The sequence below is a fragment of the Amphiura filiformis genome, chromosome 5, assembly GCF_039555335.1.
Source record: "Amphiura filiformis chromosome 5, Afil_fr2py, whole genome shotgun sequence".
NCBI lineage: Eukaryota > Metazoa > Echinodermata > Ophiuroidea > Amphilepidida > Amphiuridae > Amphiura > Amphiura filiformis.
In genome coordinates, this window is record NC_092632.1 from 25,127,733 (window position 1) to 25,145,851 (window position 18,119).

General features: G+C 37.4%; 1 protein-coding gene across 1 annotated transcript in view; it reads right to left on the minus strand.

Moving 5' to 3' along the window:
• Positions 1-17,660, minus strand: part of LOC140152848 (ATP-binding cassette sub-family C member 9-like) — a 49,947-nt gene extending 32,287 nt beyond the window's left edge. The window contains exons 1-16 of the mRNA XM_072175373.1: positions 17,543-17,660; positions 16,652-16,891; positions 12,440-12,613; positions 11,956-12,114; positions 11,354-11,509; positions 10,972-11,106; positions 9,233-9,395; positions 7,840-7,880; positions 7,260-7,490; positions 4,210-4,368; positions 3,895-3,973; positions 3,554-3,665; positions 1,830-1,946; positions 1,472-1,637; positions 758-895; positions 412-655 (exon numbers count right to left, since the gene is read on the minus strand). Of these exons, the coding sequence (XP_072031474.1) occupies positions 412-655; positions 758-895; positions 1,472-1,637; positions 1,830-1,946; positions 3,554-3,665; positions 3,895-3,973; positions 4,210-4,368; positions 7,260-7,490; positions 7,840-7,880; positions 9,233-9,395; positions 10,972-11,106; positions 11,354-11,509; positions 11,956-12,114; positions 12,440-12,613; positions 16,652-16,891; positions 17,543-17,641 (2,413 nt within the window). The 5' untranslated portion in view covers positions 17,642-17,660. The remainder of the gene's footprint in view (positions 1-411; positions 656-757; positions 896-1,471; positions 1,638-1,829; positions 1,947-3,553; positions 3,666-3,894; positions 3,974-4,209; positions 4,369-7,259; positions 7,491-7,839; positions 7,881-9,232; positions 9,396-10,971; positions 11,107-11,353; positions 11,510-11,955; positions 12,115-12,439; positions 12,614-16,651; positions 16,892-17,542) is intronic.
• Positions 17,661-18,119: the final 459 nt, after the last annotated feature.

Sequence of the window (18,119 nt, forward strand, 5' to 3'; positions counted from 1 at the left end):
TCACCATTATGTATTATTCTCCCGTGCGTTATATTTTACGAACTACCTTCATAGCCATATTATTTAAAACATGCACTGTATAAGCAATAGATTATCTGAAACCTGCACGCTATAAATAATACATTATCTGAACCTGCATGCTATAAACATCTAATTTGCTTTTGAAATTTGCCGGTGTCTACCCGGTGACTATCGGGAAGTTATCCGAAAAGGTCTCATTTTTTGATATGGGTTCCCAGTTATGCCAACATTTGGTCAACTTATCCATCTTTTGAACAGTGTGGTCTAGATTTCGAGCATATGCATTTCCTAATCGTCAATTGAACAAATCATCTATATATTACGATAATATTTTACGCAAAGTAGTGTCAAAAGATCACTATTTTCTACACATAAATGTCCAAACATTACCTTCCATAGCCAAGGTAGATTTGCTTCTACTATGATCCTTTTGAGTTTTCAAAATAGATTCAGCAACTTGTCTCCGTTGAATGTGTCTTTCTTCCTCTGTCGACTCCTCTCCATCCGATAATTCCGAATCAGTGGTTGCAATTACATCTTGATGCCATCTTTGGTAAAGTCCCAGCAGATCTGAACGCGCCATGTCATCAAAGTTTCCTTGGAAGGTGATTTGTCCTTCTTCCATTACTATGATCTATGATCAAAACAAGAGCCAAAACACGACAAGACGACATTAATCTACCAAACACGTCCCATTTACCAATTCATACACCACTACCACGTAAACAGTACCTACCTTCTCAGCGTGCCGAAGATACTGCAGCTGATGAGTCACAAGAACCACAGTCCGATTTTCTTTTCGTAACCTTCCCATGATGCCTTCACGAAACAAATGACCTCCTACATGTACGTCTAATGCTGCCAGCGGATCATCCTATAAACATAGAGTAAGACACGCCGTCTCTATATTTAGATAGTTATAGTCTACAGTGACCCTTTAGATAATCATAGTCTCCAGAGACACTTTAGATAATCATAGTCTCCAGAGACCCTTTAGATAATTATAGTCTCCAGAGACCCTTTAGATAATTATAGTTTGCAGAGACCCTTTAGATAATTATAGTCTCCAGAGACCCTTTAGATAATTATAGTCTGCAGAGACCCTTTAGATAATTATAGTCTGCAGAGACCCTTTAGATAATTATAGTCTCCAGAGACCCTTTAGATAATCATAGTCTCCAGATACCCTTTAGATAATCATAGTCCCCAGAGACCCTTAAGATAAGTATAGTCTCCAGAGACCCTTTAGATAATCATAGTCTCCAGAGACCCTTAAGATAATCATAGTCTCCAGAGACCCTTAAGATCATTTTAGTGTCCAGAGACCCTTTAGATAATTAAAGTCTATATATCTTTAACTTTGTACAAAATACTCCTGCAGCAACTCTTATACTTTTCCTTCACCTTCCATCCCTATATATGCAAACTTCTCCGACGCAATAAAACTTACCAGCAACACAATGTGTTTGTTTGAGTACATTGTTCTTGCAACACTGACGCGTTGTTTTTGGCCACCACTTAAGTTGATTCCCTTTTCACCGATTTCTGTCATATCACCACCCGGTAAAATGTTGATATCTGGTTTCAGGGAGCAGGCATCTATTACCTTACGATATCTGATCAAGATATTTAAAACGATCAAATCATTATGCATTTCTCTTTTGGTGGTTCGAGAGTCACTCGTCTTTGTTTACTCCCTAGTCGAGAGAATAAGCAATACGGAATACAAACGGAACACAAAAGAGGATAATTCTGCTCAGTAATATTTGGCTATCTTTGATATTGACAATAATTGACAGCAAACAAACCTTCCTTGATTATAGGGAATTCCAAATAACACATTATCCCGTAATGTTGCGTTCATTAGCCACGCTTTCTGTGCTCCATAAGCAACACCCGGAGAAGACGGTGAATCAATCTCATTTCTGAAATACAAAAGCCACACAAGTATGTGACACGTATAACTTTTGAAACTAATAATTCTAATACGGTTGGGATAACATATTTATATTGATGATGAGCATATTGTGCATCCAATATAGGACAGGTGTAGAAGGGCCATCTCCAATTTAAAATATTTGATTTTTATCCTGTTGGTAAGCGTTGGTTCCTGTTACCTTCGATGTACATGGATACGAGGTGCGGTCAATAAGTTCGTAGAATAAGGTATTTGAAAAAGTAGTAGCCAATTTTTTTCCATCTCACTCTTGAACATGGTCACTGCATACTCTAATGCAATTTTTCTTGAAACATTCTATGTCAACAAAATTGATGTCTTCCGATTGCTCAATGACCCACTCTTAGTTAGCTGACCCCTCTGTAGTGAATGGCAGATTGACAAACTGAGAATAGGGTACAGGATACAATCCGAGAACAGTTTAATCCTAGCACCAACCTTCTTCACTTGATGACTTGCCTCAATTTTGGTATCAAAATTGTATGATATACGCCTGTGATTGTACTTTCATTTGGCAAATGATATGTCACCAAGAGGCTCTACTGAATCTCAGCAAACAGCGATGACGACCTTACAGTTTGGGGACCGAGTGATGATCTTCTTAGGGATGGGAGATGTGTGTGCTTCCACTGAACGGACTCATAATTCCAGTGATTAATGCATGTCTTATCACCTATATCCAAATATAGATGAAACTTGTTTCGATCCTCATTTTAAGTGTATAGAAGGTGTGTATCTGATTATGTCAATTGGTATAAACTTTGTGCATAAATATTGAAAATATTTACATCAGAGTTGTTATATTTTGTGGCCATCTCATCTTTTTCTAGTTTGGTTCTCTATGCATTATCAGTGCCACTGTACCAACACGTACATCATTAGTGGTGACATCAAAAGTCTTTTGGACCTTGGCGGATCTTCAAGGACGCTCATGCCATCCTTGAATTCGAAGGACAATTTCGATGCTGATGAATATTAAGGACTCCATCACCATTTACAGCAACTGTACATTGCTGAATTTCATTTTTTGAGTTTTCATCATGGAGAAATGTCCATGATGAATTAATGAATCTGTGTTCACTTCTAGAAGTACCTGTGAATTCAAGGAGGTATAGGCTTCCTCTACAGGGTGTCCCATATACAGGGATTGTTTTTGCAGTAATCTGTTGAAGGACCAGGCTTTGAAGTGAAATCAAATTCATTACCGTACGACAAAGTAGAATACCTTGTTCTACGAACTTTTGACCTCCAATCGTATGTCTTATAACATTTATTTTTTGCAGCAGCTTTGTAAATAGCTAGACCTTTGTCATGATAATGATTATATTTAAATGAAGACCGGTGTGACATTGGGGATGGTAAAATCCACGGACATAATGGAACATATTCTATCTTTCATGGAATAAATGCGTGAGGTTGCAAATTTGGCATTTTTAAAGCTAAAAACAAACACATTTGCGCAGCAATGGGGAGAGCATTGACACCCCCATCCTACGACCCACCCCATCTAAAACTCTGCATGTAGCACATTTTACATAATGGAAGGGATCCAGCGGGACAGAGTAAATAACTTACCTTCTTGTACCAAATGTTATAGACCCTTTAAGAGTTGTCATTTCGCCCAGAATAGCAGAGAGTAACGACGATTTACCACTACCAACACCTCCTACAACCATTGTTAGCTCGCCTACCATAATTTCAAGGCAAATAAAGATAATGTTTGTTTAACACTGTTTGAAATGGTTTTACCACCTCACAGATCATTCAATATCATGAGTGAAAAAAACAATACGCATTGCATAAATTTAATTATTGATTACGGATTGAACATGCTGAAGTAGTCGTTCATGTGCTTAATGATACTTTAACATAATACACATTATGTTTTCGTTATTAACTTGGCGTTCGACTCCTACCGTACGGTATTTCCAAATTGATGTCTTTGAGAATTGGTGCAGAACTGTCATTACCCCACGTGAAATATCCATTCGAAATCTGAAATCAAGTACAAGCAAACACATAACTGCATGATTTTAACTTAGTTCATCATAATAGAGCCATAATCACTACCTGTCATAATGACTAATGACACAGACCAATATTTTTTGAGCTTAGAAGTACGATCAAGTACATTGGTCATATTGATAATCGCACATTGCAAGCGATGGATGTATACATTGTTACGACACAAGTTTCGTTCATCAATCTCTGGTTGTATATAAGTACAATACCTTCAGCGCGTAAGTACACTTTAATCCTTGTGTTAACCGCGTTATTTCTTCAGTGACTTCTTGGTCAGTTTGAGACAAAACACCCTCATAATCGGTACCATTCTCGTTGACATGGTGATTATGTCGCTTCTTTTGGTGTACGCTATCAGTAGACTTTTTCTGAAACAAGAAATATTTGCATTCACAGTTATTAATGTTCACATAGTAATATAATGTGACTTGTATCATTCGGACTTGTATCATTCGGACTTGTATCATTCGGACTTGAATCATTCGGACATCTACACATACATTTGTGACCACTCAAACCATATTTCACAAACTAACCCTAACCTCTTAGTAATTCCAACCCTAATTCTAACCATAACTCCTAACTCTATTTCTTCCCCTGGGTCCTTTTCTTACTCAGTAATCCGTGGTAAATAGGTAGCTGCTACGCAAACCATAATCATAACCCTAATCACTGTGACCTGAACCTTAATATAACCCCGATAAACCCTAATCATCTCGGAAGGCGTCCGTTCATAAAAATGGGTAAAGCCATATTATAACATTTCAGGCAAAATAGATTAGTATTTCTTTGCCATAAAATGTTAGCTTTTATTATCAGATACTAGTTCACCTGCAGCTATGAGAGCAACTGGTTCACATTATATTGAAGATTTTTACCACTTTTAAGCCCGATTGAGGATACTCTAACATTTGACCCCATATGACCTTTGACCTCAAATGACGTCGGTTTGATTTTGTTCATGCTCCCGTGATATGGAGAATTACTTTCACCAAGTTTAAGCCAAATCGGGCGAAGTTGAAAATTTAGCGCCTGCATGACCTTTGACCTTGGATCACCTCGAATATATTTCATGTGTTCCCCTCATACGTAGGATTCCATCCACCATGTTTAAGCCCAATCGGGCAAAGTTTGAACTTTGAACCCTCTGTAATGACCTTTGACCTCGGTTGACCTTAATTTTATTTCGCGCAATATTCCCTTCGTATCAAGGATTGCACTCATCAAGTTTGGGCCCGATCGGACAAAGTTTGAATTTGACCTTTGACCTTGACCTCCGATGACCTTTAAAACCAGCCGAAGGACATGATTTTCCCGATACCTATCCATATCCGAAATATCGGATCGATGCATCACTGCGCAGCGAAACGCATATCCGCACAGACAGACACACACAAGACGCAAACATTTTATAACCCATAGGAACACATAGGAAAGGGTTAGGGATAAGGTAAGGGTTAGGGTTAGGGTAAGTGTTAGGGTTATGGTAAATGTTAGGGTTAGGGTTAGGATTAGGATTTAATAAAATGTTGCGTCCCGTTATGGTTGCAGAAAAAAATTACGCCGCACGCCATATACGTACTGACTACTGTGTATGCTATATATGAACATCGTTTACGCGTTCGACTATTTCCATCGTAATAATAAAACGACGGTTCCTGCGTTTTATTGAAAATCTCGGATTTTGACCAAACTACAGCACCTATAATCTTTGATATAGATATATAGATTTTTGCAGGGTATGTTAGTTTAATGAAGTATACTATAATCATGTAAAAAACAGAATTTTGAAATATATTGAAGGGCGTTCTCCTCAGCAAATGTTATAATATGGCTTTAATATATGTAGAAGCAGAATTAATGGGAAGGGGCTAAAAAGAAGCTTTGTAATACGGACAAGACCCTGCACAGTGTCATCGCCCCGATATCTTCATGGCAGAAATCGCCATGGTAGGTTGAATCCACCGCCACGCATGGCCATTTTGTTCCGACCTGTTTAATAGTTTTGAGACCCATAATGGGCCAAAGGACATCTGACTAAGGCTACTGACAATAGCCCGGTGACTGACCTCGCTGTGTAAGAGTGAGCATGGTACGCCATGCGTCATCTGCTTTTAGATTACCTCCACGATTGACCTATACACTGCGCTATATAGTTTGGCACATATAAAATCAGAATTATTGTCAGTTTTTGAGTTGAAGACGCAAGATAACGACTATCATATCTGTTCAATACATATATTCAAGTGCAAGGAACCACATCTGGTTTCTTTAGACGAAATCAATTACGGGAGATATTCATCATTTTCTACCCCGGTATCCAAAGATTTCCGTCTGAATATCAAAATCGTGCATAGCACATTCACGTGTATCGATCCCGGGTATTGATTTTAGTATCATTGCTGTGCCAAGTAATTATTAGCCAGGCGATGTCGGTGTGCCCTGCATTTTTACGATAAATGTATAATTCCAATTTAAGTCTCATACAACGGAACTTGTAAACCTTTACAAATAGGTGTTTCTTTACAAATTGGAAGCTAATTTTCATGTTATACACGTTGCGGTTCACTGTCAGTCATCTAGGAACAGTTCAAATTGTGATTAATTAAATCATGTCAACCAGAAAAACTCACTTTTTGGTTAGATGTTAATGTTATCACCGACCTTTGGCCTTCAGCTGGGTGGCGAACCCCTATACGCGCCAGCTCAAGTGGCAACGATTGAGATGTCTATAAACATCTTGAGGGCAGTGGTCACAGTTTTGCCATTGACGACATTGTTATTTTGGACCATGAACGCCGTTGGTTTGAACGGGGAGTCAAAGATGCAGTGTGGGTACGTCCCTCAACAGGAGCGGATGACCCTTAATTATCCACCCAGCTGAATGTTTTGGCCACAACATCAGTGATAACATCCAACCACAAAGTGAGTTTTTCTGGTTGACATGATTTAATTAATCACAATTTTCACGTTGCATTTCGTTTCTATAAATATTTTATTCACATGCATAGAAAGGAGATCCTGCTCTACAACTTGAAGTGCCTGTTAATTATATCGACCCATATCCCGGCCCATATTCTGTATCATCTGGTCGACTAATAGGCCTAGTGCTATAACCACCATTAACTACCTCCACCGATTATTATCTAACTAAGATTCATTCGGGAGACAGTGGTTCTCGGGGGATATTGTTAATAGTCGAAAAAAAAACCAGTCTGCCCATATCCCAGGTAATGTCATATCGTTGAAAACAACTTACCCCAACTGTGCTAAAGTACTCTGTCCTCTGGATTTCATGAGACCTTTCCGTTTCTGGAGCCGTAAAAAACGCCTCAAATCTACGTACACTAACAAATGCATTCACTAATAATGACGTAACCATTGGCACAAAATACATCGGTTCTAAGAGTAAGTCCATCAAAGAAAGAGCAGCAAATGTTGTATTTGGTTCCAACGTTTTACCGGTAATGTAGGGATAAGAGGCATATACCTGCGATTAGAGAAAAAAAATGGTTGTTTGCATAAGAAATTATTGTTCAAATCGTAATTATAAGCTATTATAAATGTGTTGGTTTTTTTTCAGATTCGATTTAAAGCATTCTGTGTAAATGCAATCTACAAACCAACTGAACGTTTTAATTTAATTAGCAAAACGAAGGCTTAAAGTTCGTAGCCTATGCATTATGTTTCTTAAGACCTTTTCCCAGTGATACCAAAATAAGCACCAACATTTTCCCCATGACGTTATAATGTAAAAGCGCCCTCAAAATCCTAGCTAATAATATGGCTGCAATATGATGTTATCGCTAAATAATTGAACGGTGCAAAAGACTATTTACCACCAGGTTCATCAATATAGGCGTACATTGGTCAACAACCACTGGAAGATAATAAAAAACATTAAAACAATAACTCGAATATTTTGTAATCAAATACGAACTTCAAACCATGTCATTCAAGCCCCTTTTTTTGTAATAATTGTTAATACATATTGCAGAATAAATGAAACAAGATTTTGTGCACTTACAACTGCATTCAGTCTGTCATTTTGTGGGAGAAATCCCTTAACATCGATCGATAAAGCTAAAAAAATAATGCTATGTCTCAAAGCCCAAAACGAATGCGGAATGCGTATTTTTTAAGATTATTTTTTTAAAACTTAATTTTGAATTAGGATGTCATTTTCGAGTATTCAAAAGTACACAACATAAAATTGTGCTTGATTTACACATTTTAATTATTTTAAATACCTGAACAATGCGAGTATTGAATCAAGTAAATTTTCTTCAAAATATGTCTCAGAACTTTACTATTTTATGGTAAAAATTTTTGTACAAAAATTAATTACCCGTTTCAGCTAACATGGACGCGATAAGAAAAACGAATGCGCAGGGGCTTTGAGACAGAGCTTCTTCTTTTTTCTTTTTTTTGCCTAACAAAGTTAACACTTCGTAAAAAGCATTGTCGCACTAATAACATTAGGACCCAGTTTCTGATTGTACATGTACATGTAATATATATTTTCGTTGTTGTCGATGTAAGTTTACTTCTGGGAGCTTCTGGGCATCACTCGTTGGCCACGACTATTACCTTTAAACTAATATATACTCAGTCTCTGAGCGATCAGCGAATGGTTGATGTGTGACTAATAAGGCCAAAAAAGTGTTTGTTTGCACAGACATGGTGTAGAAAAGAGTGGGGCGGTAGGTCGATTTCCTTTTCTTTTTTTCTTTTTGTTTTCTTTTTTTTTGTCTTGGATCTGTACACGTGTTGCAGCAAGTGGGGTAAGAGAAAATATACGACATTCAGTCTTACGTTTTGTACTTGTAAAGTTTAATCTCTTTGGCAATAAAATCTTGATAAAGATTCAGTATAAATTCAGTATAAATGCATGCTTGTAGTACAAAATCCCAGGCCATACATGTCATGCTTGGTTCTCTATAGGCCTATTGATGTTGCTTGATGGTAAAATATTGATGGGGAGGGCTAAATGGTAAAAATGAAAGCTGTGACAGAAGTATTAACTTTCAAGTGTCATTTGGCATTTTTATAGGAAAGAAACATCATTTTTTTAATTTTTATATCATTGTAAAAAAAAACACGAAAAAGTGTTTGATGTTTTTAAATATTTTTGGGTCAGTCGTGTCTGGGCAAACAAACACTTTTTTTGGCCTAAACGTTAAATTGTCAGTCAAGTATAATTTCAGCTTCAAACAGCGACAAAACCCTTACTACTAAAGCCGTAGCAGCCATTGTAACTGAAAATAGACGACATTTCTAGCTTCCGTACAGCTTCAATCGCCTTACAAAACATTTCCTCCCATCCGTACATCTTAAGAAACTTGATTCCTTGTAACATCTCGTTAGATTGCTTGAGACGCTCATCTGAATTTGTCTGTAATAAATTAATATAAAAGTATAAACATTATTTCATATTATACGTCTTTCCTCCATACGGTACGATATTGAATGCATCATATCTCGGCATAATTATAATGAATGTTTACTTAGTGAATGATTATGATTTTTTGGGATCTATCCATTCATCATGGTTTTATGGAACATGCTGACCGTATTCGCATAACCCCGACTGTGAACATTCAATTTTATGTGTTATCAATCCGACCAAGTGAGAGTTAAACTTTCGTGCCAACACAAAGCGCCGCAAATTCTACAGATAGTTGTGCGCGCTGTAGGTATATTTCCGGGACTCGTCATAAATCGATTTCGAGTACGTGTTCATGAGTTTTTAAATCACCACGAGATCTGGACAACCAATCACAAGCCAGACTCAATGTTAGCAAAAATCGAATGATAATAATCCACTTAATAGACCAGCAGTACGGTTATTGAAAATATCGGATTTTAATGTATATTAGTTGGAGTATGTACGATATGCAATTTGACTATAGAGAAGTCTAGTTCTTCCGGGACTCTTCTGTCTTGTCTTTTCTTTTAACCCTAATTGAAATAAGCTGCAGCTCATGTTAACCAGTCGAACTCGCACGAGAACAAAAGCAATTAGTACATACTATCTTAAATCTTTTCTCCTTATTAAATTCCTTCAATTCATCTTGCCACGATTTATACAAATTTTAGTTTTAAAGTGTCCAAATCTAACTCATGTTGATGCATTTTGTAGCGTTTTTGAAGAACACTGATTATCCATTTGAATTGCAGCAGTCAAGTACTAGTAAGCTCAATCGATAGGGCGTTCGAGTTCGACTATGGTGAGTTGCGGGTTCGAGACCTGTCGGTGTTTAGTATACTCTCGTGTAAATTTGAGTTTGTCTCCGTCCCCCAGCCGGTTTGTGTTCCTCCGTCAAACCGTATGGCGACAACCCGTGAAATTACGACCGCTGGTTGGTTAATGAATTTCCAAATCAAAAGGTCTTCAATTGGCTATATGGAATCATGCGGCTGCTAGAATAGGGCGTGACTTGTATACGTGACACAAACATTTTATTTTGTAGATACCGCAACCGCAAGATGTACGGTAGCTTGCAGCCACTAAGGCGTCGATTCTGCGCCCCTAGCGATGAAAGTCAAAATTTTCACGCACAAATCTTTTGCAAAATCAATTAAAGACAGATATTCAACTTCATTATAACAAAAATTAACTGTGTTGATTTATATCACCGCATAACTGTCGATCAACTGCTGCACCGCAGTCCTTATTGGCTGGGACCGAGACTAAATTTGAGTTAGCTTAAATTCCCCTGGACATTGAACTTACTGCTAACCCGTACAAAACTCGGGGAGCTGATCCTGGCTGCGAAGGTCAATTGTGGAATGTGTAGGGTATGCGCTTTAGCTGTCCCTGTGTTGTTGTTTAAATGGTTCGTGGAATGATAATGGGACCGTAGTGATCAGAGACAACCTAAAAAGTGCGCTGAGACTTGCAGATCAAGGTCTAGGCGTTGCGCATGTGCGTAGCAGTATAGATCACTACGCTTTTTATATACTCTTACCATGACAAGTTTTTGCTTCGTTGTTTGTTTACGTGCTGTTATAAACTGTATAGGAATGGCGATCAGAATTGTACCAAGAGCTAGAAATGAAGCTAAGTCAACTTGATGATATAACAAAGCTGTTACTGCAATAAGCTGGGGATATTAATAAAGAAAATTACCAGTTTCTAATATATATTTAAAAAAATGAATCGAAATTATATTATTATATTAATGTATAAATGTATTAATGTATTTATGAAAACAATTTTCAACTTTTTTGATCAATTTTGCCTCTTTTTGTAGCAAGAGGAGATTGACAAACATACTATGGCAAGAATGAGATTTTTCCCGAAGCCCGAGATTATGGCAAAAACAAAAACTCTAATAAAACATCACATACTCTGAATGGAATTGCCCATAGAAAGTGCAATCTTTGACAAAAATAGAACACGTTGAAAGCATCTGTAGACATATGATTCGTGATCTGTCCAAGTGTCATACTCCCTGCGGAAATAGTATGACTTGAAAGGCGTAGTGCTTTATCGTATACCATCGTCTAAAAAGAAAAGAATAAAATGAATATAGATATGCATTAATATCTAAATGTTAATGAAATAAAAGGCGCGTAATAGGTCTTCGTAAATTGCTAAAAATATATTTGAGTGAAATCCTGTGTCTAGAAAACGTACACGGGCATCAACATTGTTGTACCACCTGAGTATATTTAATTGTGCTTTTTATACTGTGTACCTGTTTGTTTGTGAGGGACAGGAGTGTAATTTTTAGGGTTGTGTGGGGAGGACAAGGTACGCGTATGTATGTCTTACATTAGACTTTCGCAATCGAGGTGTAGACGAAGATCGTTATTGAAGCATGGTCAATATTGTTTGGGGGAACACTGTATCTGGAAAACGTTCATTGCCATCAAAATTGAATACAATTCTATATTGCAAGCACAAATGGGAAAGTTATGAGAATGATAAGCTGATACACTCCCCGTACCTGCAGTGAAGTCCGTATATGTACCCCAATAACACTACTCAAGTAGACATTTTGTTGATACGATAAATACTGCAAAATATTGGCTAGGAAGATAACACCAACCAAAATATAGCCGTTGAAGAAAAACTCTTTGACTGTAATATAGTAATGTGTTTCTATCTATCAGATCAAAGAAAGAAAAACAAATATCAATTACTTACTGGGAATGTTCAGACATAAAACATTACTGGTTTCCTATTTGAGACCAAACAAGTTTCAGAACTTGTTCCTATGGTCTTATAGTTAGCATTAAATACAAGAGATATATATAAACAACAAATGACTCATAATATTCCGAGGTGATTATTAAATTGTGCATGATCTGAATTGTGTTTTAGCGCCTCTGATATCTTCTAAAGTTAGTACTTGCTTCCTCATTTTGATTTGGCTGTAAAGATTAACAAATAAGCTAATACACCAAAGAGTTCAAAAGGAATTCACTTACCTCTTCCCCATATGCAATAGCATATGCAACGATGCCATTAAGAGCCAATGGTCCAACAAGACACATGATATCGTAAATGAGACGAGTAATTCCAGCCCAGAAGATTTCTCCCTTGAACACTCGCAAGAAAACTTTCCACACAGACGGGTTCTTACCGATAGAAGTCTTGTATTCCTGGGTATAGTTGTAAAATACAACCAAATCAATTATTGATGTTAAATGCAATTGATAATAATGTATGCACATTGTTCAAACTCACAGCAGCAGATAGGTGTATCCCATCATGCTCTGCAGTACCATAGTAGAACTGCACATGCCATAGAAAGTGTACACAAAATCCCTCACTTCAACTTTCAATTACTCGCTTATATCAGGGGAGTTTGAAAAATATGATCTCAAAGTATTGTGAAACTATCCATAGCTCTCAATATCTAAGCCGCTCTTACTTATGTTTTGTATGTATTTGCTATGGAGCAAGCAGATGCATGATGGGATACTCCCTTCAGCTGCTGTGGTTCAAACTGGAGCATTTTTATTTATGATTTATACCCGGGATTTATACAGCTTATGTTGCTCTGAGTTTGCTGCCTTGTTTGCTTGTTCAATTTGAACTTGCCTTCAGTTTTGGACTTGAATTTGTTTTTAAACTACAGTATGTAGTTTTCGTTGTTTGCTTTTAAATTTTGTTGTCTGTCCCTGAAGAAAAGCAGTTGTCTCTTTGGTTTTGTTTGTCTGCTACGTACACAGTGATTTTTGTACTGTGTTCCTGACATTCATATTGTTTCTACAGATTTAACAGTTGTGTGGCCCTTGGAACTGGTAATTTTTGGCTATCGAACTTCACCTACTTCTAATGCCCCCGCTAATGCCTACATTTTGCTTTGCTGTTTTTGTCCCCCCCCCCCCCTGCGTACCACCTAGTCTGTATTTTACTTGTTTCCCCACATCAAGTTTGTGTATTGTTCTTTTTCTGTCCAGTTGTTCATATTCAAGGTATCCTCTTGTATCATTTATTGAATCTTGATGGGTTTTGTGTCCTCGTCCGTTGGATTCACCATTACCCATTTTTTATGATTTATAAAGTTAGGAGCCGTAATCACTGGTAATGGCTCAAAGCCAAAATCACCTTTTCCCAGTTCTCACACAAATGCACAATAATAACACACTGTTTGACTAAGGCAAACAACATGCAGGTACACTACCAACAGCAACAAGCCGGAGAAAGGGCCTGGAGCTCGTGTGAGATACAATTATAATTATATAGACAGGTATTAACAGACCACAGGTTTAAAGTTATGCACATTTTTCGATATCATCTTCAGTGTGTTATTAAAACAGTCTATACTCTACAACAGCAATCACAGCAATGACTGCAATATTGAATCTTACACTACTACTACTGGTACTACAAAATGTTGAAAGAAAAAAGCAACACTGTTTAATGAAAAGTAAAGTAATGATTGACAATGATTCTGCACATTATATAAGATACACTTTGAAAATATAGATCACACTAATGATTACTACTTATCCGGCAATCTTCTTGTTGATTACAAAGGTTCTGTTGCACTACAATGTTCCGGACGATAGGTGTATATCCTGATTCACCTCAAATTATCCTTCGTTGCTCTCTTTAAAGCACATTGACTACCAATACCTTATAGAGAACCTACAAACTCTCTTCATGAAAGCTGCCAAGTGATATTTTCCCTCCTCTCTTTTGTAACAAAAACTGGAAATTCCCCAGCCATAATTATTTCTGTCACTTCTACCTTATTAACATGCACGGTATTTCCCACATCATGCAATACAATGGTTACATTGAGACACATTTTAATTTCCAAGATCCAAAAATATTATGATTGATTTGTTTTTCTGATCAAAACGGAATTCCCTTAAAATGTCTTTATACTCTTGCATGATTACTTGAACAGGGAGTTCCCATCTTTCATAACTCTCATGAAATAGCTTTAAATTGTAAACAAAGATAAATGATCAAATTAAATTACATCACAATAGCAACAAAAACAGCAGTCCAACCAAAAGCATATGTATTTTTAAGGACTGTGATTATGAGCTCATCCACACGTAACGCAAGTTAGTATGTATATTCTTATCTTAACGACACAACAACATTAACATCGTCATTAACAGTAAGTGCAGATGCAGCAAACGATTATTCACAAATTCGTCGGCTGTATTCCATAGTGGCGTATAGTGATTTTTTGTCATTTTTTTGAAAATTGGCACATATGTTTTTAATGATGTTCTCTTTCATTTTTCTAAGTCTCATCAGTCATAATTAGCTAATTAATTAGTAATTAATTAATTAAATGTGGCGTATAGTTACAAAGTGACATTTTTGTATTCCATAGTGGCGTATCGACCATACGCCACTTTTTATACTACATTTATAATTATGAAATATCGGCAAAATGAAAAACATCGTATGTCATAGTGGCGTACGCGTATCGGACCTATACGCCACTATGGAATACGAACGACGAAAAGTAACGCCATAGGGATTACACGGCGACCGAGGTGGCGTACGGTTAACGTAAGGTTAGGGTATTGCGTTTTGTTCGTTTTCCATAGTGACGTATAGTTTTATTGTCAGTTTGCCAGCAATAGTATGTATTTATTTCTTTTGAAAAATATCTAACAATAAAACCTACTTAGTTTACTACAGAAATTTCACATCATTTACAAAATACAATGAATGTCTGATTTACACAACTCGATTTTAAATTGGCGTTTCTTCAAACCCGATTTTCTCGAAAAGTTGTTTATTCGCGGCGCCCCACTATACGCCACTATGGAATACGGACGACGAATTATCATAGTGAAAGCCATGGCTACAGCACGCATTGATTGCCGTCCCAAGTTGTGGAAGCGCTACGTCGATGACGTTTTGGAGATAGTCAAACTAGGCAGTGTAGATCAGCTTACTGAACAGTTGAACAAGACAGATGACACAGGCAGCATCAAATTCACACACGAACCAAAAAAAGAGAAACAAATCCCATTGCTGGACACGCTCATAATTCGCAAACCAGATGGCGCAATCAAACTCCTCATCTATAGAAAACCCAATCATACCGACCAATATCTGAACTTCAACTCACACCACCCATTACAACATAAACGTGTCGTAGTCAGAACATTATTGGACAGAGCTGAGCGGATTGTCACAGATCCCAAAGACAGACAGAAAGAAGAAGACCACATCCGGCAAGCACTCAAAAAATGTAAGTCAAAACTCAGCAAAGAAACAAAACGTCCAAAACCAAGAAAAAGACTGACCAGAACCAACAGTCAAATGGCATGGTAGTACTTCTATATGTGCAAGGAAAATCAGAAAAACTCCAACGCGTCTTCAAGAAACATAACATCGCCACCGCCTTCAAACCTCACAGCACACTAAGAAAATCACTTGTGCATCCAAAACACAAACGCGAACCCGCAGAGACCACGGGCTACGTATACGAAACAAGCTGTAACAACTGTGACTTTGTCTATGTGGGCGAAACTGGAAGACTCCTTAGCACATGTATCAAAGAACATAGGAAGGAAGCGGACAAAATCATCAACAAAATCCAAACCAGAGCAAATAGACCCACTTCAATATCAGACCAACACAAATCGGCCATATCAGATCATGTCGCCGCAACAAACCACGTTATAGACTGGGAGGGAGCAAAGCTTCTCCACCGAGAAGACGAAAGATATCCCAGATGGATAAGGGAATCCATATGGATTCGTCGCAGGGGAGACAAAGCAATAAACAACCAAGGGGGCGCAGCATTCAACCTCAGTCACAGTTATGACCATTTGATCCAGAACAATTCTAGAAACACTACATCTTCTAGAAACACCACCAGTGTTGCTGGATCAAGTCATCACTCATGATTAGGAAACCAGACAAGAAGGTTTCGAAACGTCGAGTCTCCATAAAATGTGAGTGCTTTGTACATGGATATGCTTTATAGAACTTAGCTACAAATTGACATTGAACTATCCAAATGAACCTCATTCAGGATCATAGTGATTTGCACACCGACGTAAGCCGCGCAAAAACAAAAACAGCAATTATAACAAACTATAATTATTAAACACTAATACAACATAAAAAAAATATTAAAAAAAACCCACCAGTATGACCTCTAAACAACAAGTTGAGTCATAATCTTTACACGATTAAGATATACATACCAATTCCTTTTGGAAGTCTACTTTGAAGATCTCATACAGGTGCTCCGCTCTGTGATTCTTAGGTAAACTTCCAAGATCTTTGATTTCGAGAGGCCGTTGAAAACCCAGCTTGAAGACCCAATTCATCCACCAAAATGTGATGTAATAAAGAAAGGACACGCAGTTTTCTGTGTACCACATATCATCGTTGTTTGATTCGCTACTGGGTGCATCATACTGATATCCGTGTATTCGGCATACCTGAAACACAGTCAATGAGACAGACAAGTTCATTTGACACCAATTCCCTCAAAACCCTTTTTTTTTTTTTTTTTCTTTTTTTTTTTAAGCTTTAAAATAACACTAAATTTGTTTGATTCTCTTGGTCGAACTGACGTCACACACGGGAAATAGCGTTGCAAAACCAGTGTGCGAATGAGTAGTTCCTCTTCGTTGAGCTGGTTGCTATGTGCATGCTTGTGCAAAGGGCACAAAGGGGACAATGTTCCCGGATATCTGACCGAGTGAATACCATGGATACTTTTAAAGATATGTTACAATTTGTCAATGGTTCTTATATAGATATTTATTTCAATGTACGCGTATTAGCTCTTAGAAATAAAGCAATATAAGGCAATATTTTAATCCTCTTCTTAAATACGTGTGCATTTTAATTAGTAATATGCGTATTATATCATTAATAACAAACATAAAAAACACACAATTCCAGCCAAAAGAAGAAAATTTCGTATTTTGGGTTTTTTATTGGGGGCAAGAGTTTTGACTAGGGGCATTTGCTCCCCGTCCATCTCCCCAAGACCCCTAGTGTCGCCACTGTGTCTAGACATTTAGGCCTGGTAAGATTTTCAAGTGTCTTTATTTATAAGAATTCCTAATTATAAAGATACCTACCTTAAGAGCAACTAAATTAAGTTCCAATACTAATAGCAGAATATACGATCCCAACATCAAAACTGCGATCCATAGGATAGCTGCATCAATACCAGCCATATTTTCTTGAAGGAGATGTGTTATTCTCATAACATTTATAATGGTGCAGAAAAACCAATATGCAAGAAGTAACCACAGTAATCCTGGTGATTTCCAGTTTTCGGTCAGTTGGTAATAAAACACTGATATAATAGTTGCAATAAGGAGTAAACATGATGGAAGATAAAATTGGAGTTGAGGACTTGGTTCCTTTCTCGCCATCTCTGTTAAAATTCCTTCTCCTAATGAAGCGAAAGATAGTATCACCAATAGAAATGATAGAACCCATCTTGTGTTATGGCCTAGCCATTTGATGAGGTATGGTGATGTTACCTTACGGAAAACACACCAACATCTTCTCCATATAAGCACTAGACATGCAATGATTACAAATAGAAGATGAAGTAAAAAGGCGGCAAAATTGACTGAACATTCGGTCATGCGTGCCCCACCCTCCGCTGATTCATTTGATTTGTTGGTTTCGTTGCAAAACCTGTAC